We start from the raw sequence: 27441 nt of genomic DNA, 5'->3' as shown, positions 1-27441 counted from the left end.
GCAGAGACCCCGCCGAGGGTCCCGGGGCTGCAGGGAACGAGCACCCAGAGGGAGAGAAGGAGGCATAGTGGAACCTCCTTCAAGTAGCTCAAGGGCCCTGCGTGCCAAGCACAGCAGGCAACAGGCTGTCTGTTGACCCGAGAAGCAAAGTGAGATGCCTGTGTGTCTGCGTGCACACTTCAGTCCAGGGAAGCATCCAGAACTGTGCCCTGAGCACACCCAGCACTGGGAAGGACCCAACTCCATCTCACAAGGGAGGATGAGGCCCCCGAGTGAGGCCGGCAGAGGCACTGACCTGACAGCCTCCATCAGGGCAGAGGGGGAGCAGGTTCCTGTCTCCCCAGCCCAGAGCCCGGCTCCCATCACTGGTGACAAGCTCCTGCCTCCTTGCCCCGCAGACCCAGGGGACTGGCCTCTCATGCCCATCTGCCCTCCCCGAGGGACAGTCCTGCTCTCCGGCAGATGATACGGAGCTGCGTCTGTCTGCCGGTCTGCCCCACCCTGGACTCCACGGTGCTCAGGGCTCAAAGCCCAGGCCTGTCCAGCCACAGCCCTGTGACCCACCCCGAGGACCGCGCCACTGGGCTTCTAGAGACAGGCAGCTCCACACGGAGCAGGGCCGAGAGCACAGGCTCCCCGGGCAGAAGGGCTGCAAGCCTACCCACCACCAGGCCTCCTGCAGGGTCAGGTCACTTGGAGCCTCAGCCCCAGGGGAAAAAGGAAGAGCACAAGAAGACCCCTGGGTGCTCCTGTTACCATGCTTACGGCCAGCGCAGCTCAGTTACCCACCCCCCACACCCAGCGATCGCCCCTGGGGCTGCCTCCCAGGACTGCCCTTCCAGCTCCTCCAGGCCGTGCCCAGGACTTGGGCCCACTGAGGGGGGCCCATCCCACACCGAGGGCAGGAAGCTTCCCTGCAGCCCCAACCCCAGCCCTCAAGAGCTCTCAGGGCTCCCCGCCCCCCAACTTGGGGTCTGCCAGTTTCCTTTCTCAGTCATGAAGCTGCAGGAAGGTGCTCAGCTGCTACCCTCTGAGCGGCTGGGGCCGGAGGGTGTCTCAGAAAGGCTCCTACCCTGATGGACAAGATTCACAGAATCCTACAGGGGAAAGTTGGAACCAGACTGCCAGGTCTAAGTCCCGTCTCCCAGCTGTGTGACCTTGGGCAAGTCACTTAACCTCTCTGGGCTTCAGCGTCTTCCAACGGACCTGCCCCGGCAGGTGAGGGCAAGCGGGAAACGTGCCTGCAGCACGGAACGTGCACAGAAGAGACTCGGCACGCGTGGAGTAAGGGCTGCGGTGGCTGTCACTCTGGCCACCACTGCTGGCCCAAATATTTCATGGTGCACAGCAGGTGAGGAGACTGAAGCCCAGGGTGAGAAATGACTTACCCAAGGTCTCTAGGGTTTTCTATAAACCTAGCCAAGCTCTGTGTTGGAGCTTCTCAGTCTGGTTCCCAGATCAGCCCGTCACCTGGGAGCTCATTAGAAAGGCAAGCTCTCCTAAACTAGACATCGGCTTCCTCCTGAAGGGGAGAAAGCTCCGGGACCCCCGGCCCCCCTCAGCCTGGCTCCCAGCGGCCCCTCCCAGCCTTACCCCATCACGGGGTGCAGCACGATGGCACGGGGCTCGTCCAGATCCTCGGACACCAGGATCTTGCGGGAGGTGCCGTTGAGGCGCGTCACCTCAATGCGGTCGGTGCCGGTGTCGGTCCAATAGAGGTTGCGGGCCACCCAGTCAACCGCGATGCCGTCAGGGTCATTGATCTCGGTGTTGACCAGCGTCTGCGCCCCCGACCCGTCCAGGTACGCCCTCCGGATGGCCCGCACCTCATCGTCTGTCCAGTAGACATAGCCCTCCAGCGGGTCGTAGTCGATGGCGATGGCGTGCCGGATGTCGTCCACCTGCAGCACGATGTCCGTGAAGTCCGGCGTGTCCAACGAGATCCTCCGCAGGTCTGTCCGCCGGGCCAGCAGCAGCACCTCCTCTGCCCCTGTGACCGACACACACGAGCAGTGGGGTCAGAGGCGGGCAGCACAGCGGGCCTGCAGGGAGGGGGTGGGGGTGGGGGTTGCAGCAGGGGAGGGGCTTGGCCAGGTCCCGGGGGCTTCCTTCCTGGGGCAGGTAAGGTTAGGGAATATTCACGGGATCTTCCTACATGATCCCTAGTTCATCTGGCGCTACTTCTATCACCGTCTTACAGAAAACAGAGGCACAGAAAGGTTAAGCAGCCAGTCGAAAGCCACACAGCCATCTGACTTCAGCCACTATGAGAGCTGCTTCCTGCTCAGTCCGCCTTCTCCCCTGCAAGCCCCTCTCCTGGCCACAAACAGCCCCAGTAACCAGTCCTGCCCAGGCTCTGGGCTCCAGGCCCTGCTTGCTCACCATACTCCTCAAAGCTCCCACTGGACTCAAATGCCACCTCTTCCCTGAAGCCCACCCTGCCTCCCTATACCCACCCAGCAAGGCAGCTTCAAGTCCCGTGACCACGCACACCATCACAAGTCTGTCCTCCCAGGTGGCCATCTCACCAACACCGGTAAGCGCCTTCCCCTTTGTCACCCTGGCCATATTGTGCTTTGTTGTGTTACTGATTTGCTGTGATTTCCAATCGGCTTATTTACAGTGAAGCTGTTTTGATCTAAAGGTGAATCTGTTTACATGGAGGAAGCCAAGCCAGGGTGACGTCATCGATACCTTTCATGGCTGATAAGTTCAGCTGGTCACAGACTCCAGGCTCTGCTGGGGGGCTTCTTGATAGGGACGATGACTCAAAGGACATTTAGACTCTAAATACTGAAAGTCTGTGAGTCCTGGGCAAGGAGATGCTTGGCTGACCTACACTGCTCTCCAGAGATCTTGAGAGCTCCAGCCATGCCCAGGCTACTCCCGGTCAGCAGTGCTGTGAAAGCGTGCGGCCATCTCAGGAAGGGAGAAAACAGCTGTTCCTGCCCTGGAAAGGCTCCTCCACACAGACCATGGGAGAGCCGCGTAAGGCCCCTGAGTGATGACCTTGATAGCAGCCCACCTTGCCCACCCAAAAGGCGCTGCTGCCCACTAGCAAGGGACCTGAGCCAGCAGCCGATATGCAGCTTTTAACTGGATGGATTGACTCTACAGAGAAACAGCTCGTTGAAAGGCGCACCTTAACTGCTCTTGCCTCCCCTTTGCCTGGAACAATAATGTAACTGGTTTTGAGTACAGGGATGTGAGAGCTGACCATAAAGAAGGTTAAGCACCAAAAAATGGATGCTTTCGAACTGTGGTGCTGGAGAAGATTCTTGAGCATCCCTTGGACCGCAAGAACAAAAATCAGTCCATTGTAAAAGGAAATCAACCCTGAATATTCATTGCAAGGACTGATGCTAAAGCTGAAGCTTCAATACTTGGCCACCTGATGGGAAAAGTCGACTCATTGGAAAAGACCCTGATGCCGGGAAAGATTGAAGGCAAAAAGAGACGGGGGCAGCAGATGAGATGGCTGGATGGCATCACCAACCAAACTCCAAGAGACACTGAAGGACAGGGGAGCCTGGAGTGCTGCACTCCTAGGATCGCAGAGTCGGACACGACTTAGTGATAAAACAATGATATTATTTCTTCATTGACTTATTAAGAGACAGTATTCCTTACAGTACCAACTTGTGAACTATTAACAGCATAAATCATAGTTCCCCATGGTGAACCTGTGTCAGATAAATCATTGGCAAAGACAGTCTCGGCCTCTGAGCAGAATCTGCCCTGAACAAAACACGTCCTGGATCATCCCAGGGAGTCATCAGAACTTTCGGCCGAGGTAGCCTCGCGTGCTACTGCACAGAGCCTTGTGTGTAGGGCTCCGGGGGTGCTGGCCAGCCCTGACCCGGATACCCCGAGAGGCTGCTGGGGCCAGGATGTGGCCCTCCCCCACCACCACCCGTTCACTCACTCTGGCCCCTTCTGGTCTCGAGGATCCACAGAAGCAAAAAGATTATGCTCAGAAGCCACCTCTGGCACTCCGGGGGCCCCTTGCCTGGTCTGACGAAAGGCCTAGAACAGGCAAGGACCCGGCTGAAGTCACACAGCAGGGAGGGCTGCCTACAGGGTGGGGACCAACCCGGCACCCCTCATGCCTAGGCCCCCAGGACCGGGCTCTGCACCCAACTGCGCGGGTCTCCTCACGCCTGGTCCAGCCACAGGCCTCAAACAGCCGATCAGCTTCTTGACTCAGGGTGGAGCCCTCGGAACCCGCTGTTTTGCGGAGGGATTCTGGGGTCACCCTGCCTTGCGTTTCCAGTGAGGGCAGGAACTTGATCCAAGGCCCCGTGTTCGTAACCCAATTCCCCCACTAGAGGGTGCTCACGGACAGCAACGGCTTCACGAACTGAGGGCTGGGGAAACTGAGGCAGATGGGGTAAAACGGGAGGTGCAGGGAGTGCTGGAGAAGGTGCCCAGGCACCCGGCTTCATGGAAACCTCCCCGAACCCAGCTTTAGCTAGATGTGCTGATGCAAGTTCTGGCTTGGTGTATGGCGGACAGAGAGGAGGGGAGTTCTGCTGGGCTTCATTCCCAAAACGTCCTAGTAACATCAGGGCTGCTTTTCAAGGGCCAGGTCACGGGCCGCCTCCTCCTCCAGGAAGCCATCCCTGCCTCCCCTCCAAGTGGTCAGAGGGACCACACACACAGGCACCCCACCTACTGCCTCACAGGGATGCTGGCCCATACTCGGCTCTGCTCTCTGCAGCCCCCCAACACAAGGCCCTGCCTAGAGCAGGTGCCAATATCCCAGGACAAGCAGAGAGAATTCAGGGCAGATACTTCCTGGACCCGCTCCTGCAGTGTGACTTGGGGCAGCTCTCTAGCCCTCTCTGGGCCTTGGTTTCCTCATTTAGAGTGAAGACTCAGCCTGACCTGATGGAAGTCCCCATCTAGCCCTGATATCAAGGAGAACCATAAACCAAACTCTATGGTGGGTTCTGCCTTAATCTGCCCCCATGGGAGCTGGTGAGATTGCCCAGAAAATGCTGGTTCCTTAGGGAACCAGACACTCGGTTCCCAAACATATTTTGAGCCTGTTTCACCCATCCCTGTTCCCATGATCCTACAGACACAGTTATCCAAGATAGCACCATCCTCACAACAACCTCTGAGGTGGATTCATGCTCTGTTTTACTGCAGAGGAATCCCGCCGCACAGAGAGGTTAAGCTCTTCACCCAAGGACACACAGCAGCAAGTGGGAAAAATAAGGTACCATGAACACTTCAATCCCCGGAGCTGGCACATGCAGGAAGCCCAAGGTCAGTGCACTGGCCCAGCAGGCCTGGTTGCCCCACCAGTGGCTTTGTGGGCAGCAGCTTCAGGCCAGGCCCCAAACCACGTTCTGGGGTTGGGAGTGGACAGAAGAGATACGGGAACTGCCCGCAGAGTGCTCCTGCAGTTACAGGGCACAGATCTTCAGTGAGCAAGACCGTTAATGAACCAGCGCTGGGAGGAAAGCAGGGGTCATGGGCACCTGCGAAGGGGGCTGGCTGAGACTAGGGCTCTGGGCTCCAGCAGGAGCCTCTGGGATCCACAGGGCTGTGACCCTGGATGCAACAGATTCCAGCAACCTGTCCCCGATGGGCGCAGAGCCACCAGGGGCGAAGTGTGCCCAGACCCAGCCCTCAGGTAACCAGTCAATACAAAGCCTCGAGCACACCCCACCATCAGGAAGCCCAATCATCAGTGTTTCCTAGAATCAAGTCTCTGTGGCTGAGGCAGCAATTAAACGCTGGGATAAATCTGTAGGTGTTGACTGACTCCAAACCGGGGTTGGGGGGCTCCTCTGACACCCCTTGGGCCACGGAGCCTTTGAGGTTTTTAGTTGAGCTTTGCAAAAAAAAAAAAAAAAAACCACACACACAGAGACCAGGACCCCCAGGAGAAAGCCAAGGTCTGGCCCTGGTCAGCCTGAAGGTCTGAGCAGGCAAAGCCCAACACGGAGACATGGGGAGTGCTGTCCCGGGCCAGGTCAGCAGGGCAGCTGCAGAGAGAAGACCCCAAAGCGGGCCTGGAACCCTTGGTCGGCAGACACTCACCGGGGCGACCTCCAGGGTTGTTTGTGGGGAGGCACAAGTAGCAGCTGGCCTTGGAGTGGGCGCAGGGCGCTGGGCCGGCCCAGCAGGAAGAGAGGCCAACCCCCTCCCTGGGACCAGACACAGGGCCTGGGGAGGACTTTGTTTAAACACCAGGGAAGTAAACTGTTTAGAAACTTAACAGTTTGGCCAAATGGTTTTCTTTGGGGTTGTTTAAACAAATAGCCTGCCCCGCGGCTCTGCCGAAGAAAGTGAAAGCTTCCCTTGCTGTCTGGGCAGCAGTCCCTGGAGCCTCCTCGGCCGGCTTCTGACCGCTGCCCTCCCCCCTGCATCCACCCACGCGGGAAAGAGGGGCGCACCCCTGCCTTGGGGTCAGGCATGGGGCTCGGGACACAGCCCTCCCCGGCAGAGTGTTCGCCTCAAAATGGATAAGCAGACAGGAGGGAGAGCCCGACGCCAGGGACTCATCCAGCTCAAGCCCTCCTCCCTGACAACATAGCATCCAGACCGAGCCACCATCCCCACAAACGAGCACTGCAGCCACATCCCCCGCAAACTGGGCAGCTCTTTTCAGCAGAGACTGCTTCTCTGACAGTCCCAGAGGCCAGAAGTCAAAAGTCAAGGTGCTGAGGACTTCCTGGTGGTCCAGTGGCTAACAACACTCTGCACTCCCAATGCAGGGAGCCCAGGTTCGATCCCTGGTAGGGGAGCTAGATCCCACATGCTGCAACTAAGACCCGGCACAGCCAACTCAGTAAAATAAACAAAATAAATATCAATCCATCAATAAAATAAACATAAACAAATTAAATATTCAAAATCAAGGTGCTGGCAGGGCCAAGCTCCCGCGAAAGAGTCTGGGAAGAGCCGTTCTCAGCCTCTTGCAGCTTCTGGTCATTGCCAGCAGTCCCCGACGCCCCCTGGGCTGTGGCTGCTTGCCTCCATCTTAACTCGCCCTCCTCCCCGGGGTCTGTGTCTAAGCAGCCCTCCGAGAAGATGACTGATCCCCAGCTGTCGGGCCCATCCAAGCATAGCACGACCTTGTCTTGGTTCCCGCTGCAGAGACTATCTCCTAATCAGGTCACATCCACAGGTTCCAAGGCTGCGGACTTCACCGTTGTCTTTTGGGGGGGATATGATTCTGTTCCCAACAGTTGGGGAGCACGGGGTGGGGGGACACTTTCCACAGAAGGACGGGTTCAAGGGCAGGAACTCCAGACACAGGGGCGCTGTGGAGGCCACTCTGCAGCCCTGCAGGCAGGCGTGGGGCAACCCTCCACCGCCCCCTTTCCGTGGGGTCCGATCTGAGCTCGGAGGCTGGGTACCCGCCGAGGGTGGACCAGCAGACCACGACTCTACTCTGAATACCTTCTGCACGCTGAATGCCGGGGCAGCTCCGAGCCCACCCTTGTCTGCAAGGAAGCCTTGTGGAAAGGGCAGGCAGTGGGGGTGGCAGAGCCTGGCCACGAGACACACAGAGCCCCCCGGGACCGAGGCCAGAGGAAGCCCCCGTGAACAGCGTCATCTCCACACCCTCCGGCCTGCCTTCCAGTCCCCACAGGGCTCTGTGCGCCTTCCATCCAGGGGCGGACAGCAAACGCTCCAGGCTCTGCAAGGCCACAGCTGCCTCTCACGGCCCCTCGGCTCCACCACCGTGTAGAAGCTGCCACAGTTGACGCGTCAGCAAAGGCGTGCAAGCAAAGCGTCCTACGTGGGCGCCAAAACCTGAAGGCCCTACCGCTTTCCCAGGTCACCAAACACTCCTCTCATGATCTTCGTTCAACTGTGTAAAGACCAAGCTTAGCCCACAGCTGCCCCCAAACAGGCCGCGAGCCCTCTGGCCCACGGGTGGGGGCTGGGGTTTGCTAATCCTTCCGTGGGACAGTACGTGTGACTTTTACAGCGTCAGAACTATAGTCTGACAACATGGGAAACCACGTCAGGACTGAGGGGGGACACAGAGGGCCTCCAAGTGCTCTCCACTCCACTCCCCTGTAAACCTAAAACTGCCTGAAAAATAAAGTCCGTTAATTATTTTAAAGAAAGTTAAAAGGCATATAAATCAACAAGAAAACTACCCAGACCCCAATAATAAACGGGCAAAGTCCATAAACACAAACTAATAGAAGACAAAAATCACAAGCAATAAACACAACAAACGGATAACTTCTTGGTAACTTGGCCATCTGAGCCACCAGGGACGCCCAAGCGTTAGTCGCTCAATTGTGTCTGACTCTGTGAACTCATCGACTGTAGCCCACCAGGCTCCTCTGTCCATGGGATTCTCCAGGGGATTTTCCTGACCCAGGGATCGAACCTGGGCCGCCTGCATTGCAGGAGGATTCTTGCAGGTAGAAGTGAGAGGACTGTTGCTACCAGCTGGGTCAGTAGGTCCCCACCTCCCAGGGGACTGTCTCTTGCACGCTTCCTGGATGGCAGTGTGGGTTAGGGACCCTCTGACCAGGCAACTTCCCCTCCGAGAAGCCAGCCCAAAGCAGCAGCTAGAAACGCACGTGGGTTCTCCATCACAGAGGGTCCCCAAGGCTTCGTGAAAACAGCAAAACCCAAACCCGAAAGGAAGAACCTGTAAAGAACCTAGAGATCTCACTAAAGGGAAAAAAGTGAAAGTGAAGTTGCTCAGTCGTGTCCGACTCTTTGTGACCCCGTGGACTGTAGCCCACCAGGCTCCTCTGTCCATGGGATTCTCCAGGCAAGAGTACCGCATTGGGTTGCCTTTTCCTTCTCCAGGGGATCTTCCCAGCCCAGGGATCGAACCTAGGTCTCACGCATTGCAGGCAGACGCTTTACCCTCTGAGCCACCAGGAAAGCATTACATATATGAAGGGGCTGGAGTCTAGGTCAATCGTTACACAAGCCCCAACGGCACCCTCTGGAGAAGGCGGGGCCAGGACAGGCTGGGGAGGTGGTAGGCGGCAAAGTCAGCATGATACTACTACACACACGATCTGAACAAATCACGCAAGATGTGAATGCGGGCACAGGAGAAAGGACAGGGTGCTCCCTCTGCCCTGGGGGTCCAGTGGTTAGGACGCCTTGCTTCCATTGTAGGCGGCACGGATTTGATCACTGGTCAAGAAACTAAGATCCCACGTGTGACAGCCAAATAAATAAATAGATAAAAGGACAAGAAACACACTTCAAAATAGTAACAGCAGCTATCTCTGCTGCTGCTGCTGCTAAGTCGCTTCAGTCATGTCCGACTCTGTGCAACCCCATAGACGGCAGCCCACCAGGCTCCCCCGTCCCTGGGATTCTCCAGGCAAGAACACTCTAGGTGGCAAAATTATGAGAGTTTTAAATTTTCTCCAGTTATTTTTTATGTTTTCCTTCCTACAGCTAACACAAATGTCACTTCAAAAGAAGAAAAACAAAGGCTTTAAAAGATGACGCACAAGTTTATCCCAAGGGGATCTCACAGACTAGGTGGGGCGATGGTCTTCATTCCAGAGACCCACGATGGCTTTCTCAAGGGTGACCTGGCAGGGAGTGCCCTAGCTCTCCACTAAATTGCCACGAGGGTAGGGGGGTGGGGGGGGGATATATTCGGCCTCCAGGTTCTGAGCTATTTGAGCTGAAGAACAGGAGAAAGGAGGGAGAGGGAAGAAGCGCCCACAGCCCTGGCGGACCAGGAGGACGCTGCTGGCGGCGGTCGTCCGGTGTGGGGACCACCTGAGAGGGCCTCAGGGTTAACCCCTTCCACACCTCAACTCGGAAAACAGACTTTTCACGATGGGCAAAACAAGAGTGCATCCCAGGGCCTGGACTGACCACATCACCATACACGGAAGGGGTGGGGCCTGTGAGTTCCCTGCCCCCCCAACCCAGCAGGCAGGGTGGACAGCACCCTGTCCCCTGCTGAACCACCTGTAGCTAGCTCCAAGGTCACGGCCCCCCGCGGGAAGGACGAGGCTCACACCTCACGGCTCCCCCAAGACCGCACCACCCCGGAAGGCTCCTCCTGCCAGAGATGCCTCTCCGCCTGCCTGCGCGTCCTCAGCCCCCGTCCTGGCTCTCGGGTCTCCTGCGTCCGTCTCCCCTCGCTGCCCCCATGGGAGGCAGAGCCAGCCTCGACCGTGACCCGGGCCCAGACCCACACAGGCAGAGCCGGGCCCAGCGTAGGCCGCGGTCCATGCTGCAGCTTCTAAGGCCATAAACAGCTTCACAGCAGGCAGGCAGCAGGCTTGTTTTTGTTTTTTAGCAATTGATTTTCTCCACTGCCCCCCTGGGGTAAGCAGTTGGACAAACACTGAGACCACAGGCCGGCACCCCAGCCCAGGAAACCGCGCTGAGCGACCACAGGGTCACAAGGCACAGAGGAAGTGGCCGGGCCGGACGCTGGCTCCGCTGGAAACCTGAGGCGCAAGCAGCTGTCCCCCCGCACGGCCCACCTCAGGCCTGCCAGCCAGGCTGCAGGGAGGCTCCGGCCCCTGGGAACCAGGGGCCGGGTAGGCACCCTGGCCTGGGGGCTGGGCCTGCGTGCACGGCTCTGGGACGGGGGTCACCCCGCCCTGAGGCCTGGGGGTCACTGGACAGTGGCCAGGTCAGTGCCAGCTCTGCAACCCCCCCACAGCCAGTTGCCTCCGGTCCCATCCCCAGGCCCCTCACCTGGCCCTCCACAGGCAGCACCGCCTGGGGGTCACACCCAACCTCACCCTCAGCCCCATTTCCCTCCTGAGTGACCCTGAGCAGGCAAGCTGGCCCGTTCCTCACGGGTAGGACTCAGGTGTGGATAAGGCCCCCACGCAAGGCTGGGAACGAGAGAGACGTGTTCCAACAGAGTGTGGTTGGATGGGCAAATGAGAAGTGGGCAGCCAGGCTCCCTGAAAGGCAGGAATGTGGGGTGGGGGGCTGGCAAAGAGCCCAGGACTTGCATGAGGAAGGCTCCGTCCCACCTCTTCAGGCTCCGTTCTTTAGAAAGCCCACAGAGGGGTCACTCTGAGCCCAGGCAGACCAGAAGCATCCCTAGACGACTCTGGTGCACGGCAGGCAGACGTCCCTGGGGCCCGGGCGGGGCAGGGGAGTGTTGGGCACAGACCCTGGGCCAGGCTGCATGGGCTCAGGTCTCGTCTCTGCCCCTCCTTCTGTGCCTCTGACGGTGCGTGTGGACAACGCAGGCTGGCCAGAGAGCCTACCTCATACAGTGTCACTCCTAGCCCCCAGGAGGTGCTGGGGGCTGGGGCGCCCGTCCACTAGCGGCCGGACCTTGAGAGCACAGAATGTGTCCCTGAGGGGACCCGTCTCAGCCCCCAGGGTCGGTCCAGGGCCAGGCTGGAGGTGGGCGCGGCTGCAGAAGCAAGGGGCACGTCGGACAGGCTGGGAGGGTGGGGGCTACATGTGGAGTGACTGCAGTCTCACTGTGGCCAGTGGACACGGGTGTCCATGCATCTGACCACACCCAGGACACCCGCCTGTCCAAGGCCCCAGACCCACAATGTCACGTTTTTCTTTCAAAGAATATGGCAGGCTCCCCTCTCCTCTTCTATTAGTTTTAAAAGTTAGTCTTCAGACTCAGACACAAAAGAACACATGCTGTGTGGTTCCATTTCTATGACGTTCCGGAACAGGCAAAACTAATCCGTGCTGATGGAAGTCAGGACAGCGGCCGCCTCGGTGGGGGGGATGGGGGTGGGGGAATTGGTTTATGGCGGGAGGCTGCCCAGGGCACCGGGGAACTTTCCGGGTGGTGAAAGTCTTCTGTATCTGGTGTGGGGTGGTGGTTATGCAGATGTATACAACTGTCAGCACTAATCAAAATCTACACTTAGAACCTGCACGTTTTACTGTCTGCAAGTCATATTAAATACCTCAATTTCTTTAAAAAAAAAAAAAAAGTCAGCACTTGGGCTTGTGACACCATTTCTTGGGACGGTGGAATCTGATTTTCTTGCTATTAAAAATTCACGGTCCGTGGCTGAGAACAGCAGCTGCCTTCTGTTTGCAGAGTCGACGCCAATCACTGCCCGGGCGGCGACGGCCTGGGCCACAAGGGCCTCCTTTCTTTTCCCTTCGACCTACTTCCCCGATAAGTGACAAGACAGCCAGGCTGGGAACAAACGCACCCCTTATCCCTCGGGCCTGAGCCTCGGCTAATCCTCCCGGACAGACGGACGGACGCGAGGGGCCCAGTTGTCAGCCCGACAGTAGGCGCCTCTGTCCCTCCGGCTACCCCCGCCCAGCCACATCTCCGCCGCCCTTTCGTCTCCTGTCCCCACGAACATCTGTTAAAACTCCTTCCTGGCGAGGTGCACCAGGCGGGCCGTCAATCAGCAGGCCCCCGCCTCATCTGGAAAGGCCTGGGCTGAGGGTACGGAGAATGACGCCCCAGCACTGCCTGGCCACCCCCGGGTAGCGGAGCCACATGCCCCAGACATGGGCCCGCAGGTCACCTGCCCAGGTCACTCAGGCCCTGAGGAGGGGGTTGTCCCATGGGCATAAGGAAGGCCCAGGGACAGAAGTCAGAAGAACAGGGCAGGTCCCCCGAGGGGCGGGCCCCGGAGCGGCTGGGAGCAGCGGCAAGAGCAAGGGCCTTGGGCCGGTGGTGGTAACTCCCAAATAAGGCCCCGCTACTGCTGTTTTTAGCCCATTCCACATAATTGGAAAAACATGGGGAAAACCAAAGCCAGCCGGGCACCTCCGTCGGCGTGGCTGCCAGGGAGGGGGCGGGGAGGCTGGCGCTGGAGGGCACGCGGGCTCGCGGTCGGGCCCGGACCGGGCTCCTGGCCCAGGGCGGGCTCCCCGCCTCAAGGACCAGAGTCACTCGGTTCCCCCCAGGCTTCACTCAGCCCCCAGCAAGGCCAAGGCGGAGGAGGGCCACTTGCTGGGACATCCACTCCAGTCTCGGAACCCACAGGCGCCTCCCTGGGTCTCTGGAAACACGGGCCCCCAAAGCCAGTGGGTGTCACCTCCCCGCCCAGGGGGCTGTGGGAAAAGAGACGCTCCTTGGCCCACAGGCAGGGAGTCCCGGGGCTCCCGTCCTGTCTGCGTGCCCCCCGCCCAGCCGGCTCTGCCTCTCCCGACACCCGATCCAGCCCCGCTGAGGGCCGTGCTCCGATCTCCCCACGTCACTAGTGAGGAGGCCGCAGCTCAGGGTGCTGACGGGCTCCCCGCTCTGTGCACATTCAGCAGCAAGTGAACCAGCCCCCACTCCACCCTCCACTTCCCTGAGGGCCCCCACACCCGCCTCAGGATGTCGCAGGCTCCCATTTGCTGGGGTCCAAGCGTCATCCCATCTCAGCTTTGCCCCGGGGAAGGCGCTGACCCCTGCACAAGGCCGGCTCTCCCTGGCTCAAAATCAGGAAAAAATACAGGATTCACGCACGTCACACAAATGTCTTCAAATTCAACTCCATGGGTTTCTCTGATGGCTCAGCTGGTAAAGAATCCGCCTGCAATGCAGGAGACCTGGGTTCGATCCCTGGGTCGGAAAGATCCCCTCGAGGAGGAAATGGTAACCCACTCCAGTATTCGTGCCTAGAGAATCCCACTGACAGGAGCCTGGAGGGCTACAGTCCACGGGGTCACAAAAAGTCGCACAGAACTGAGTGACTAGCACACAGACACAAGCATAAAAGGTCAGGCACCTGGGGTGAATCCGCAAGTCACGCCCGAGACCCTGGCTTCCCATCGTGAGAAGTTTCCGGCCATGCGGGTGATTCCCGACCGGCCACCCGGCAGCTGCCTTGGGCACGCATCCAGGGCGGAGGCAGCCCTCAGCCACCCACACCTAGTCCCTTGTCATGGAGGTTTGCTGGGGCCGGGAACCTGGATGTCACATGGGTGATGGTAATTCCAACACAGCCAGGCCCCTGCCCCGATCCAGAATCCTTCTAGCTCAACACTGGCCTTCATCCCCAGAAAGGAGAGCCACAGGCCTGGCTCTCCAACTGGCTAGGCGAAGAGGGCTCCCCAAACACTGGGCCCCCCTTCCCAGCTCCTCTGGGTACCAGTTGGCATCCACATCTACTTCTGATTCCAAATGTCCATGGAAGAACTGCTCTCCTGCCATCATGCCTGCCTGACTCCAAGTTCAAGTCCAAATTCAAGCACAGCTCATGTTTGTTAGGCAGCCAGGCCTTCCTCTCAACAACCCCATGAATCAGGTACTACATGCTTACTCCTCGCTTAGTCGTGTCCAAGTCTTTGCGACCCTGTGGACAATAGCCCGCCAGGCTCCTCTGTCCATGGGGATTTTCCAGGCAAAATACTGGAGTGGGTTGCCACACCCTCCTCCAGGGGATCTTCCCAACCCAGGGATCAAACCCAGGTCTCCCACATTGTGGGCAGATTCTTTACCGTCTGAGCCACCAGGGAAGCTGATCATCCCTTTTTACTGCTGAGGAAATGGAAGCACAGAGAGGCTGAGCCAATTTCCCAAGATCACACAGCCGGCACATGAGTTAAGGTTCCATAAAAGGAACACTGCACACAGAAAGCCATCACATGATTGAAAAGTGAAAATGTTAGTCGCTCAGTCATGTTGGACTCTTTGTGATCCCGTGGACTGTAGCCCACCAGGCTCCTCTGTCCATGGAATTCTCCAGGCAAGAATACTGGAATCCCGGGTTGCCATTTCCTGCTCCAGAGGATCTTCCCAACCCAGGAATTGAACCTGAGTCTCCTGCACTGCAGGCAGATTCTTTACCATCTGAGCCACCAGGAAAATCACTCTAAATTCTGGGTATGCCCAAGAGAGCATTTCCTCGCTACCCGAAGTCTTCGGCAGGCTCTCAACTGAAGACCAAAGCCGTGTTATTTGTCGCAAATGTTGCCTTCGACACACCTTGTCCTGGACGGAAGCCGCCCAGGCACAGTCTGTGTCCATTTCCCTCTGTCCCAGAGGCCATCCCCCTAGTCCAGGGCCTCCTCCGGAGCCCTCACCATGTGGCTTTGGCTCTTGGCCCCCGTGGGACACTGGACCTCACCAATTCCACAGCCAAGAGGAGATCCCCGAGTGATCCCGGGGCCTCCTCAGCTGGCCCCGGAATTCCATCCTCCCTACCGGACACCCCGAGCCTCGGAAGACCCTGGCGGCCCTCCACGGGCACTGCTGCCTTCCGGCCGGCAAGGCGCCTGCGCCAGATCCTCGGAGCCCCGCCAGTGACATTCAATAGGCTTCAGCGCCTCGTTTGCTTCATGTTACCCTCGCATTGCCAGCCTCTGTCTCCAGGCAGTGTTTGCAGCTGATACCCCACATGGCGTCAGCAGTCAAAACCCGCATTCCACACATGATTTACGTTCGCTGGGATGCAGAAGGACACACACCAGCGGTGCGACCGCTGGGGAGGCTGCAGGAGCAGGGAAGGCAGCCACCGCGCTCAGGAGACAGGAGCAGGGCGGCGGGCTGGGGGTGGGGGGTCCTTTTCATCAAACGTCATCCTTTAACATGACACTCTGTCTGTGGCAAAGAACAGAGGCTGGGAGCGGGGGGATCCGCGTCCCGAAGCCCCCCGTCCGCCAGGGGAGGCATCGCTGTGTGTAACGTCTGAAACCCTCAGCCCCACTGGGTCCTCGCTGCATCTGTCATCCAGGCAGCCGAGGAGGACCCCCTGGGGACAGAACTCCCTTCTCATTCATGCCTGCGCTCCTCTGGGTGAAGGACACAAGGAGATGTTTGAGGACCACCTCGAATGTCCAGAAAGCCACCTTGGGGGCAAACCCTTGAAATGCTCTATGAAGCTTCTGGGTTGCTTCCGGACTTCAGTTAAAACATTTAGGAAATTCTGTTTACCCTTTCCCACCCCGGCTGCCCCCAGATCGCTTCAGCTTCTAACAAGCTCCAAGGCAGGAGCTACATAAGCCGCCCTTGACCCCCTAGAATGAACCCTGCATCAGTGGGAAAGCAATTGGGGTGTGAACCAGCATTATAAAAACCGGGCCCTGGGCATCCCATTCTCATGTAAACCAAGACTCCCGTCCATGGCTTCTGTCTCTCTAAGCTGTTCCCTCTTCTGACCTGACACTCTGGTCCTGGACGGGGGCATATGGAGCAAACGCAGGTGGATGCAGCCTCAGTGTGACGACGTCCTGTCTGCCTCTATGCAGCCCCCCGCCCTGTCCCTCGCTCCCACCCAAGCAGGGGCCCCTCGGAATGACAACAAGAACATTTTTCTTCCACGAGCTTGGCATTCTCCAGCTGAGTCATTTGAAAAAGTGTCCTTCCCAGCTGGGGAGGGGGCAGTTCTGACCAAACCAGGGAAGGTGGCCCCAGTGGCTGACTCCCAGGGGTCTCTGGGAACTGGATCAGCCCCAGCCCTACCCCACCCTACACCCCACACACCCCGCACATCCCGCCCCCGAGGGCTTGCTTCCGACAGGAAAGACAGGCTTTGCTGCTAATCCCCAGTTCCCCTCGTGGGTATCGGGTATCGGTGTCAGCTCCCCAGCACAGAGCTTCCAGTCCTGGGTACTGCCTCCTCCAGGAAGCTCTCCCACCCCTCTCCCTGCAGTTGATGCCTGCAGAGAGTACACAATCCTCTCAAAGGACTCGACCCCAGGCAGCAGCCCCCAGAGTTCAGAGGCCCCAGCTACTGGGATGGTGGAAACCCAAAAGAAGGCTACAGTGCCCACTTGTTCTGGTTGGAAAGGAATCGGGGCCTCCCCCAGGGGGTGGGAGGATCCTCAGACAATGGAGGCAAACCCAGCCCCGTGGGCCTGACCGAATGTCAACGGCATGAATGGTGGGCATGGCTACTGTTTCTGTAGACCCACTAAGTGCATGGGGGTCCCATTCAGCATTTGCAACTCCTGTTGACGCCCTGGGTTCTCCACAGCTTCCCTGGCAGGGGGTGGTCTCGACCCTCCCCCACCCCCCAAATCACAGATTAGGAAGGGAGGGGCAGAGTGACAGGGCCCCAGGGCTACACCCCAGGGCGGTCTGGTCAAGTATCTTCTGGAACTCCAGGCTTCTCTGGCTGTGCCACTCCACTGGGCCGTGACTCTGGGCTTCCATGAGGGTTCAGAGCCCATTTCTGCCCACACCCCACTCGTGGAACTTTGATGCAGGAAGGCCCCTTAACCAAAGCAGCTGCACAAGGCCCCCACTGGGGAAGGCACTGCTGCGCCAGCTACCTTCCTGGGGTTGTCTGTCAGCTACAAATTGGCACGCGGGATAGGCACTGCCATCCGCCTGTACCAAGATTAGGTCGTGTGCTGCTGCGGCTGCTGACTTTCAACTCGTCCTGAAAGGAGCTCGGGGTGGAGAGTAGAAATGGAGGCATCTGTGCTCCAGGAAAAACTGGCAGGACGGGCCTTTGGATGGTTAGATATTTTCAGACGCCCATTTTATGAGCCAATTCTTGTATCTCCTCATACCTAGAAAAGCACTACAGCCCTTCATGTGATGTGACATCTGTTCCTTGCGACTAGCAGAAACCTGCAAAACTATGTGCTTGATTGCATGAACTTCTTCATCAAGATCACATATATACTGACCCTTTCCCCTACCTCTTTCTCAGCTATCTGAGATGCTATCTCCGGGCTATCGTCCTCATTTTACCCCAAATTAAACGTAACTCACAATTCTCATACTGTGTATTTTTTTAAGTTGATATATCCATCCCTGGTCCTTCCCCAAATGCCCACATGCAGCCTGGTTCTAGATACTTGGAGTGGGCGGAGATGGCAACCATACATGTATCCCCCTCCCTCTCCCAGAGCAGACATCACCAACCGATCCCACACAGGGCTCAGGCAGACAGCACCCATCGATGGCAGAGAACAGACAGCAGATCCAGATCCTTCTACCTCCGGGGCCAGGCCCCAAGCCAGCCCTCTCACAGCAGCGAGACTCGGAAATTGCAAAAACACAAGTAGAACAGAAATGCCCAACAGGAGGAAGATGATTTGAAGGTCTGCACGCTGGATAAAACATTCTTCAGGCAGTAAACACATGCTCCTGAAGCACTGGGTGGGCGTGCTTAGTCATGCCCGACTCTTTGGGACCGCATGCACTGTACCCTACCAGGCTCCTCTGTCCATGGGGTTTTCCCAGCAAGAATACTGGAGCGGGTTGCCATTTCCTCCTCCAGGGGATCGTCCTCACCCAAGGACCAAACCCACATCTGCTGCGCCTCCTGCACTGGCAGGTAGATTCTTCACCACTGAACCACCTGGGACGTATCTCATATAACTGCAAATGCTCCTGCAATACGGTCAACTGGAATGTACAGACACATACGGCAAAAGAGCAGAGAAAGATACACCAAAATATCTCCACTATGTCCAGATTTCCCTTTAGTTTCTGCGATACACAAAGCAGAAACGGCTCCATAATTTGCAGGGACCGCTGCAGAGTGGAAATGCAGGGTCCTCTCAAGTCGACAGCAGAGCACAAAACGAGGCTCTTCTGAACTTGGGGCTCCGTGTGCCTGCACAGATCAGACACCTGTGAGGTCGGTCCTGACACCAACTTGGCTCCTGCCACAGGGCAGCCACACAGGCTGTTCCTTCTCTCTGTTCCATCTCCCTCCTCCCTGCTAATCCCCAAGTCTCAGCTTAAACGGTGCCTCCTGGGGTGGACCTTCTCTGGCCATCCACCTCAGGCAGTCAGTCCCCCTGACCCACCCCCCTGTGCATTACAGTAAGCCCCCGACACACAAGCCGTCAAGTTGCGAACTTTAAAGATGCGAACGTGCATCTGGTTCCGACGAGGGATCAGAACCGGTGCCATCCAGCCAGGTGTGACCGACACTGCAGCTCGCCCTCCATCTCTTGTCGCTGACCATCCTTCAGCTCTGCCATCTCCCACCTCCTCTCCCTCCCCGAGTCAGTAATTCTTCTGGCCTGTTCACTCTATGCCAGCCCCTTTTTGCCCTCTTTGCTGTTGTACTGTACTACCGTACTTTTCAAGGTACTATACTGTAAGATAAGAAATGTGTTAATTTTCGTGTTTGCTTCTTACATATTATTTGCATGAAAAGTGTTATAAGCCTCTTACAGTCCAGACCAAATACCCGATTGTGTTAGCTGGGTTACCTTGGCTAACTTTGTTAGACTTACCAACAAAGTGGACTTACCAACGCACTCCCAGAAGGGAACTCATTCAGATTAGGGGACTCAACTATATTCTCTGTCGCAGCCCCTTTCATGCGTCTTGCATTACTCTGATCCAAATCTGTTGACAACTTTTATTCGCGTGTGTGACCCGTCAACCTGACCCAACTGGCCCATGTGCTCTGTGAGCGGCGGGGAAACAGGCCTGCCGGCTCGCTATCTGCTTTAACCCTAGCACGCAGCAGGCACATGGGAATGGCCTGGGGGTACATGGAACCTAGCGGATGCCACGTTTTTCAGATTTGCCATCATGAACTTTTAAGTCCAGGACCAAGTTCTACTACTGCTCCTCCCTTCTGCCCACAGCCCACCAGGGAAGCCCTCGCCTTCGCTTTCTCTCCCTCAAGTGGGGCTGGCCCAGGGGTGGCTGCTTCCAGTCACCTCTCACCACCCCCCTTGCTGGTCTGGCCCGAGTTCACCCTGGTGCTGCCTGGCTGTGCTGGGCCCTGGACGTCCCCAGGGACAAGCTGTATCCTGGACACACATCGTTTCCAGAAGAGCACACCCTGAACCCCACACCTGGCAGTAAAGGCCCCCAGGCAGCACCCCAAGATGGGTAATACTTCGTTACAAATAATCACAGCCTGAGTGCTTGAAGCAGCAAGCGTGCGACAAGCAAGGGGGAGAATAAAGAAGCGGAAAAATGTCAAAAGCAAAGAATATCACTCATGTGGGGGGCGGGGGGGCGGGAAATCAGGTAAACTTCATGCGTCCGGAAGATAACTCCCATTGAGGATGTGTTCACGACCTACATTTCCAGGGGGTGGGAAGGAAGGGGGTGATTATGGCAGGAAGATTCCATGGGAATGGGATGCAAGGGTCAAAATGAATTATAGGATTTCCCTGAGGTCCAGGGGTTAAGACTCTGCTTCCACAGCAGGGGGCACAGTTTCCACCCTTGGTCAGGGACCCAAGATCCCACACTGCCACAGTGTAGCAAAAAAAAAAAAAAGTAATAAAAAATAAAATGTTTTTTAAGTGAATTATAAGTTCCACAGCAACGCTTATGAAAAAGTAGAAGAGCAAAGACAGGAGCTTTCGGGAGGGCCCACGGTGCTGCACAGTGGGGAGCCCTCGGAAGAGGCGGGAGGAGAGGCCGATGTGTCTGCCGCTGCCTCCTGCCTCCCGGTTCCCGGCACACCGCCCTCCTTACCCTAACAGTTGACAACGGCCGGCTTTTAGGCTGTGATCACACAAGCAGGCAGGGTGCGCGGCACTCGGGGTCTCAGCCCATCCAGCACGACCTCCTCTTACAGATGGGAACCCCAGGGCACCCGTTGGGCAGCAGAGCCCAGATCTGACCCAATCCCGGCAGCTTGGAGCCCAGACCGTGTGAGCCCCTCCCCAAGGGAAGCAGATGGTGGGCACCCAGGCTGGTGGCCGCCCCTCCACGGCTCACCTGCCTTGCACGTCTGGCCGTCGTCCTGAAGCTGCACCCCTGTGGGGCAGGCGCAGGCATAGAAGGGCTCCCGCGGGGACAGCAGGCACAGATGGGAGCAGCCGCCGTTGTCCTCCTCACACCGCGTGTGGTCTGCGGGAAACGGGGCCGGGGGACACGGTTCCAGAACTGACCCTCGACCCACACTCCCACCTTGCCTGACGTGGGCATCCTCCCCGCCCCTCCTCCTCCTGCTCTCAATTTCCTACAAGGAGAAACCCTGTCTACATCAGGGCCCCTCCAAGGCCACCTCCGCCGTGCAGGCCACCCCCAGCCCTCGCTGGCAGGATCCCAGGACCTGCCTGCCTGGCAGTGGTGCCGCCCTGAGTCGGGGGTTCCTGCAGCAGAGGCCTGTTTTATCTGTCACGTGCTTGGACCTCATGGGCTCTGCACAGGTGCTCGGTGGCCACACAGGGCTGAGCCTCCCGACGCTGGTGATGAGACTTCTAGCTCTCCCTGGCACAACCATCAAGCAACTGAACTGACGCTCCCGGCATCTCGCTCTGCCCAGGACAGGATGGGGCGGGACCCATGAAACGCCAAGTGCTGAAAGTGTTAGTTGCTCAGCTGTGTCCGACTTTCTCCAGGCAAGAACAGTGGAATGGACTGCCATTCTCTTCTCCGGGGGAATCTTCCCAACCCAAGGATTGAATCCAGCTTCCATTTAAGGACCACGGAGCTCTCCCCAGAAAACAAGTTCAGAGAGCCCCACCCCTGGGGCCCCAGTTAAATTCAAAGTTGGAATCTTCAACTGCATCGAGGCCAGAATCCACCCCTCACCCTCTGTGGTCCCCATGGGACCTGGTGGAGGTCCCCATAAGGGCAGGTGATGGTCCTTGAGGGAATGGGTGAACCCAAGTCCCTGGCCATGCTGGCTGCCTGTCACAGGGGCTTTTCACCATCAGAGATCCCTCCACAACCCCATGGAGAGCCCAGGCTGAGAACTCAGACCTGGAGCAGATTTTCCATGAGTAAGTATGTAACCTCCACCGGGCCTTGATAAAACAGGGCAACCTTCCTTGGGAATCCTTTTGCCACCCCTGAGGACAGCCCTGCCCAAAGCAGCCCCCGCGCCAGCTCTGCAGAGGGACCTCTCCCAGCCTGCCCCCTCCCCAGGTGAAGACACCAGCCTCCCGCGCTCAGCCCCGGCCTGGACCCTGACTTACAATAAGGCTGCCGCTCCGGGCTGAGCACTTGAATATCCATGGGCGAGTAGAGAGCGCTAAGGATCTCCTTCCTCTTGTCTCCAGTCCTCTTGTTACAGGCGTGGATGGAGCGGGTCTGCCAGTCTGTCCAGTACAGAGTGTCTCCGGAGAGCGTCAGGGCAAAGGGGTGCGTCAGACTGCCCTCCACGACCTTCTGCCTGCAGAGGCGGGTGGAGAAGCCGTCAGGGGGGATCCCCACTGCGTTCCCCTTCTTGTAAGCCTTCCATCGTCACTGGTGACCCATCGACATCTCACCGGATCATGGAGCGGCAATGGAGCAGCCTGAGACCCCAGCATCCCAGGAACCCTCCATCAGGTTGCACCTTCCAGACCCAGCCAACCTCCCACCACCCCTGACAATGACATGGGCGCTCTTGCACACATACCTGCTCCCCATCCAACCTGACTCTAGAATAGGGGATGCCGGCAAAATACCCCACAAGGAAGAAACACGGAAGGGAAGTGGCAAGCAAGAAGCCACACCTGGTGGCAACACACTGATGACAAGCACGTGTCCTGCCTGACGCTCTAACAGCTTAATACAAACCAGAACAGAAGTAACTTGCCCTTTCCTCTGAAACCAATAATTTATTTACCAAAGCAACTTAAACTTGCATCAATCTGAAAATAAAAAAAGGTAGTCTCGTCTGTGTATTCAGGGCATCCCAAGTGGCTCAGTGATAAAGAATCCACCTGCCAATGCAGCAGACGTAGGAGACGTGGGTTCCATCCCTGGTTCAGGAAGATCCCCTGGAGAAGGGAATGGCAACCCACTCCAATATTCTTGCCTGGGAAATCCCATGGACCGAGGAGCCCGGCGGGCTACAGTCCCTGGGGTCGCAAAAAGTCGGACACAACATAGCGACGAAGTACCTACAGGGACAGGGAAGAAGAGTTCTGTGTATTTATAATAACCAGCAACTTGTGTTTTCATGAAATTATGGATGCTGGTAATAGAATCATAATTTACACAGCTGGTAGCATGCAATTACCTGGTTTGATGACTCTCGCCCCACTGTAGGGTAGGAGGCAGGAGCTGTGGGTGGGTGGCCACCAGCACGTGCTCAGTCCCAAGTGCAGCACCCAGGAGAGAAATACTTGAGCGGCGCCACTGGCTGAAGACCACACCCTCGTGCTCAGTGGCAATCTGACCCGATTGCCTGTTTTTTTTGTTTTTTTTTTTCGGCCGCGCCACGCAGCACATCGGATGTTTCCCCAGCCAGGGATCAAACTCGAGCTCCCTGCAGTGAAGTGCACAGTCCTAACCACTGGATCACCAGGGAAATCCCTTCCCCATTTCTTTTATGTCACTTTTTTAAAAAAAATTATTGAATACAAAGGATCATTAGAGAATGTGTTCAGTCACTAAGCTGTGCCCGACTCTTTTACCATCCCATGGACTGTAGCCCACCAAGTTCCTCTGTCCATGGGATTTCCCAGGCAAGAATACTGGAGTGGGTTGCGATTTTCTTCTCCAGGGATCTTCCCAACCCAGGGATCGAATCCTGCATTGCCGGAGGATTCTTTACCACTGAACCACTAGGGAAGCCCTCATAAGAGAACACTATACCAACAAATCAAACAACCTAGAGAAAATGGATAAATTCCGAGAAGCACACAATCTTCCAAGAGTGAATCATGAAGAAACAGAAAATCTGAACAGACCAAGAACTAGTAACAACATTGAGCCAATAATCAATAAACACCCCCCAAACAAAAGTCCAGATCCAGATGGTTTCATAGGTGAATTCTACCAAATATTTAAAGAAGAGTTAATACCTATCCATCTCCAATTATTCCAAAAAATAGAAGAGGAAGCAGAGAACAGTTATCACCAAAAAGACAAGACACAACAAGGTTGGGAGGGATGTAGAGAAGAGAAACCCTCGTGCGTTGTTGGTGGGGATGTAAATTGGTACAGCCAGTATGGAAAATAGTATGGAGCTTCCTCAAAAAACTCAAAATAAAACTACCATACAATCCAGCAATTCCATGTCTGAATAAGTTCCCTAAGAAAATGAAAACACAAACTTGAAAAGATATAAGTATCCCTGTGTTCACTGCAACTGTGATTACAATGGCCAGTGTATGGAAGCAACCTCTGTCCATAAACAGATGAACTGAGTGAATAAAGAAAAGACGGTGCGTGTGTGTGAATAAAATCCAGAACACTATTCAGCCATAAAAATCATGAAATCTGGTCATTTGTGGCACCATGAATGGACCTGGAGTATTATGCCAAGTGAAAAAGGGTCAGAGAGAGAAAAGCAAATACCATATGATATTCTTGACACGTGAATTCCAGAAGACAAAAGGGAAACAGACTCACAGATACAGAGAACAAACAGGTGGTTGCCAGAGGGGAGGGGGTGGGGAAACAGACGAAATAGACGGAGGAGAGCAGAGGTACAAACTTCCAGCTACAAGATAAATCAGTCATGGGGATTTACACAATGCACACATAAGGAATATGGTCAATAATACCATAATGAGTTTGCTTGGGGATGGATGGTTAACTGTTCTTGCTGTCATCATTTCATAATTGAATCACAATGTTTTACACCTGAAAGGAATACAGTAATATTGTATGCTAATTATAACTCCATAAAAAACATTAAAAGCCCAACCTCGTAGATACAGAGAATAGACTAGCGGTTGCCAGAGGTGGGGTGGTGGGTGAAATAGTGGAAGAGATCAAAACACACCAATTTCCAGATTTAAAGTAAGTCAGTCCTGGGGGTGTAATGTACAGCATGTACATTAACAATACATAACAATGTACAGTTAAAAATATTGTATTGTATTTAAAAGTTGCCAAGAAAGTGGATCTTGTAAGTTCTCATCACAAGGGAAAAAACTGTAACTATGTATAGGGATAGAACTGGACACGGAACAGCAGACTGGTTCCAGATAGGAAAAGGAGTACATCAAGGCGGTAGATTGCCACCCTGCTTATTTAACCTATATGCAGAGTACATCATGGGAAACGCTGGGCTGGAGGAAGCACAAGCTGGAACCAAGATTGCCAGGAGAAATATCAATAACCTCAGATATGCAGATGACACCACCCTTATGGCAGAAAGTCAAGAGGAACTAAAAAACCTCTTGATGAAAGTGAAAGAGGAGACTGAAAAACTTGGCTTAAAGCTCAACATTCAGAAAACGAAGATCATGGCATCTGGTCCCATCACTTCATGGCAAATAGATGGGGAAACAGTGGAAACAGTGGCTGACTCTATGTTTGCGGGCTCCAAAATCACTGCAGATGGTGACTGCAGCCATGAAATTAAAAGACACTCACTCCTTGGAAGAAAAGTTATGACCAACCTAGATAGTATATTCAAAAGCAGAGACATTACTTTGCCAACAAAGGTCCATCTAGTCAAGGCTATGGTTTTTCTAGTAGTCACGAATAGATGTAAGAGCTGGACTATAAAGAAAGCTGAGTGCCAAAGAATTGAGGCTTTTGAACTGCGCTGTTGGAGAAGACTCTTGAGAGTCCCTTGGACTGCAAGGAGATCCAACCAGTCCATCCTAAAGGAGATCAGTCCTGGGTGTTCACTGGAAGGACTGATGTTGAAGCTGAAACTCCAATACTTCGGCCACCTAATGCAAAGAGCTGACTCATTTGAAAAGACCCTGATGCTGGGAAAGATTGAAGGCAGGAGAAGGGGATGACAGAGGATGAGATGGTTGAATGGCATCACCAACTCAATGGACATGAGTTTGAGTAAACTCCAGGAGTTGGTGATGGACAGGGAGGCCTGGCGTGCTGCAGTCCATGGGGTCGCAAAGAGTCAGACACGACTGAGCGACTGAACTGAACTGACTGATAAGGATAGTCATTAACTAAACTTATTAGGGTCATCATTTTGCAACATACGTGTGTAACAAATCACGGTGTAATACACCCAAAATGAACATAATTGCATATGCTAATTATATCTCAATAAAAACCAAAACCGAACAAACGAAAAAAAAAATGTCTTGAGGTGAAATTCACATAACACAAACTAACCATTTCAAAGTGAATAATTCAGGGCCACGTAGCACATTCATAATGTTGGGCAACCACCACCTCCAGCTACTTCCCAAACATTCCCATCCCCATAGGAAAACCCCGAACACACCAAGCAATTAATCCTCATCTCCTCAGCTCTCCTGCCCCCACAGCGCCTGCTGACACCAGTCTGCCTTCTGTCCCTAAGGACTGGCCTGCTCTGGACTTTCTGAATAAACGGAGTCACACAATATGTGGGCTTTGGTGTCCAGCCTCCTTCAGGAGCAGCAAGTTTTCAAGGCCATCTGTGGCGTGTCATCTCTCTGTTCCCTCCTGTTGTGGGTGAGCAATACTCCGTTGCACAGATGTGACTCACCTCATGTATCCATCTAGCATTCATCTGTTGGTGGGCATCTGAGTTGTCTCCACCTTTCGGCTATTGGGGATGGTCCTGCTATGGATATTCATGTATACACATTTATTTCAATGCCGATTTTCAATTCTTTGCAGGTATAAACCTAGCAGGGCTTCCCAGGTGGCTCAGTGGTACAGAATGCGCCTGCCAATGCAGGAGACACAGGAGATGTGGGTTCGATCCCGGGTCAGGAAGTTCCCCTGGAGCAGGAAATAGCAACTGGCTCCAGTATTCTTGCCTTGGACATCCCATGGACAGAGGACCCTGGCAGGCTACAGTCCATAAGAGTCTCAAAGAGCCGGATATGACTGAGCACACTCAGCAGCAGCATAAACCTAGGAGCGGAATCGCTGGATCCTACGCCAATTCAATGTTCATGCCCCAAGGGACCATGAAACTGCTTTCCATGACGTCACTGAGAATCCAGACGCCCGTCACTTCTCTGGGCTGTTTCTCCTCCCTGAGCCCTGCCTCAGCTGGAGGCCCCCCACGAAGCCAGTGCCAGACTCAGCTCACTTCACCCACCCTCCCTGCTCCTTTCAGGATGCCCCAGGCCCCTGGATGCAGCTCCACCCACGACCCCTCTGCCCCCTCTGCCTTCACTGAGGGCTTACTGTGTCCAGAAACCGTGCATAATAAAACCAGACCCTATGAATACCTCCGGGAAGCACCATTACAATCCCCAACGCCCATCCCAGGCCCCAAGGCTCAGAGCAGTGAAGCAACCCAGCCACGGTCATGAGCAAGAGAGAGGCCTGGCAGGTCCATCTGCTCCAGGGCTCACCTTCTTTACCAGGAAGTCATGTGCCACCTGAACAGCCCTGGGCACACCCATAAAGAGCACTGACCATCTGCAGAGCCAGAAAAATCAGGTAGGTAGAAGAGGGGCTGGAAGCGGGCCCCGGGGTCACAGTGCCTCACTTCCAGCTTTGGCTCTGACTAGCTGTGCGGCCTTGGGTGAGTTCACGTCCCTGTCTGTACACTGGCATTATAGCGGATCATAACCGCAGACACAGGGCTTCCCAGGTAGCACCAGTGGTAAAAAAATAAAAAATAAAAAAACCTGCCTGTCAATGCAGGAGATGCAAGAGATATGAGTTTGAACCCTGGGTTGGGAAGATCCCCTGGAGGAGGAAATGGCAAGCCACTCCAGTGTTCTTGCCTGGAGAATCCCATGGACAGAGGAGGCTGGTGGGCTACAGTCCATGGGGTCGCAGAGTCAGACATGACCGAACACAGGCATACTAGATGGCAAACACTT

The 27441-nt window shown here is 55.7% G+C and overlaps 1 protein-coding gene across 2 annotated transcripts in view; it reads right to left on the bottom strand.

The window, feature by feature from the left end:
* LRP5 (LDL receptor related protein 5) overlaps positions 1 to 27441 on the bottom strand; it is a 123231-nt gene that overhangs the window by 48767 nt on the left and 47023 nt on the right. For both annotated transcript variants that reach the window (XM_069565604.1, XM_069565605.1), the window contains exons 4-6: positions 21727 to 21923; positions 20522 to 20653; positions 1594 to 1990 (exon numbers count right to left, since the gene is read on the bottom strand). In XM_069565604.1, coding sequence (XP_069421705.1) covers positions 1594 to 1990; positions 20522 to 20653; positions 21727 to 21923 — 726 coding nt within the window. The remainder of the gene's footprint in view (positions 1 to 1593; positions 1991 to 20521; positions 20654 to 21726; positions 21924 to 27441) is intronic.

This window comes from Ovis canadensis, chromosome 21 (assembly GCF_042477335.2).
Source record: "Ovis canadensis isolate MfBH-ARS-UI-01 breed Bighorn chromosome 21, ARS-UI_OviCan_v2, whole genome shotgun sequence".
Lineage (NCBI taxonomy): Eukaryota > Metazoa > Chordata > Mammalia > Artiodactyla > Bovidae > Ovis > Ovis canadensis.
This window is presented reverse-complemented; position numbering and strand designations above follow the sequence as displayed.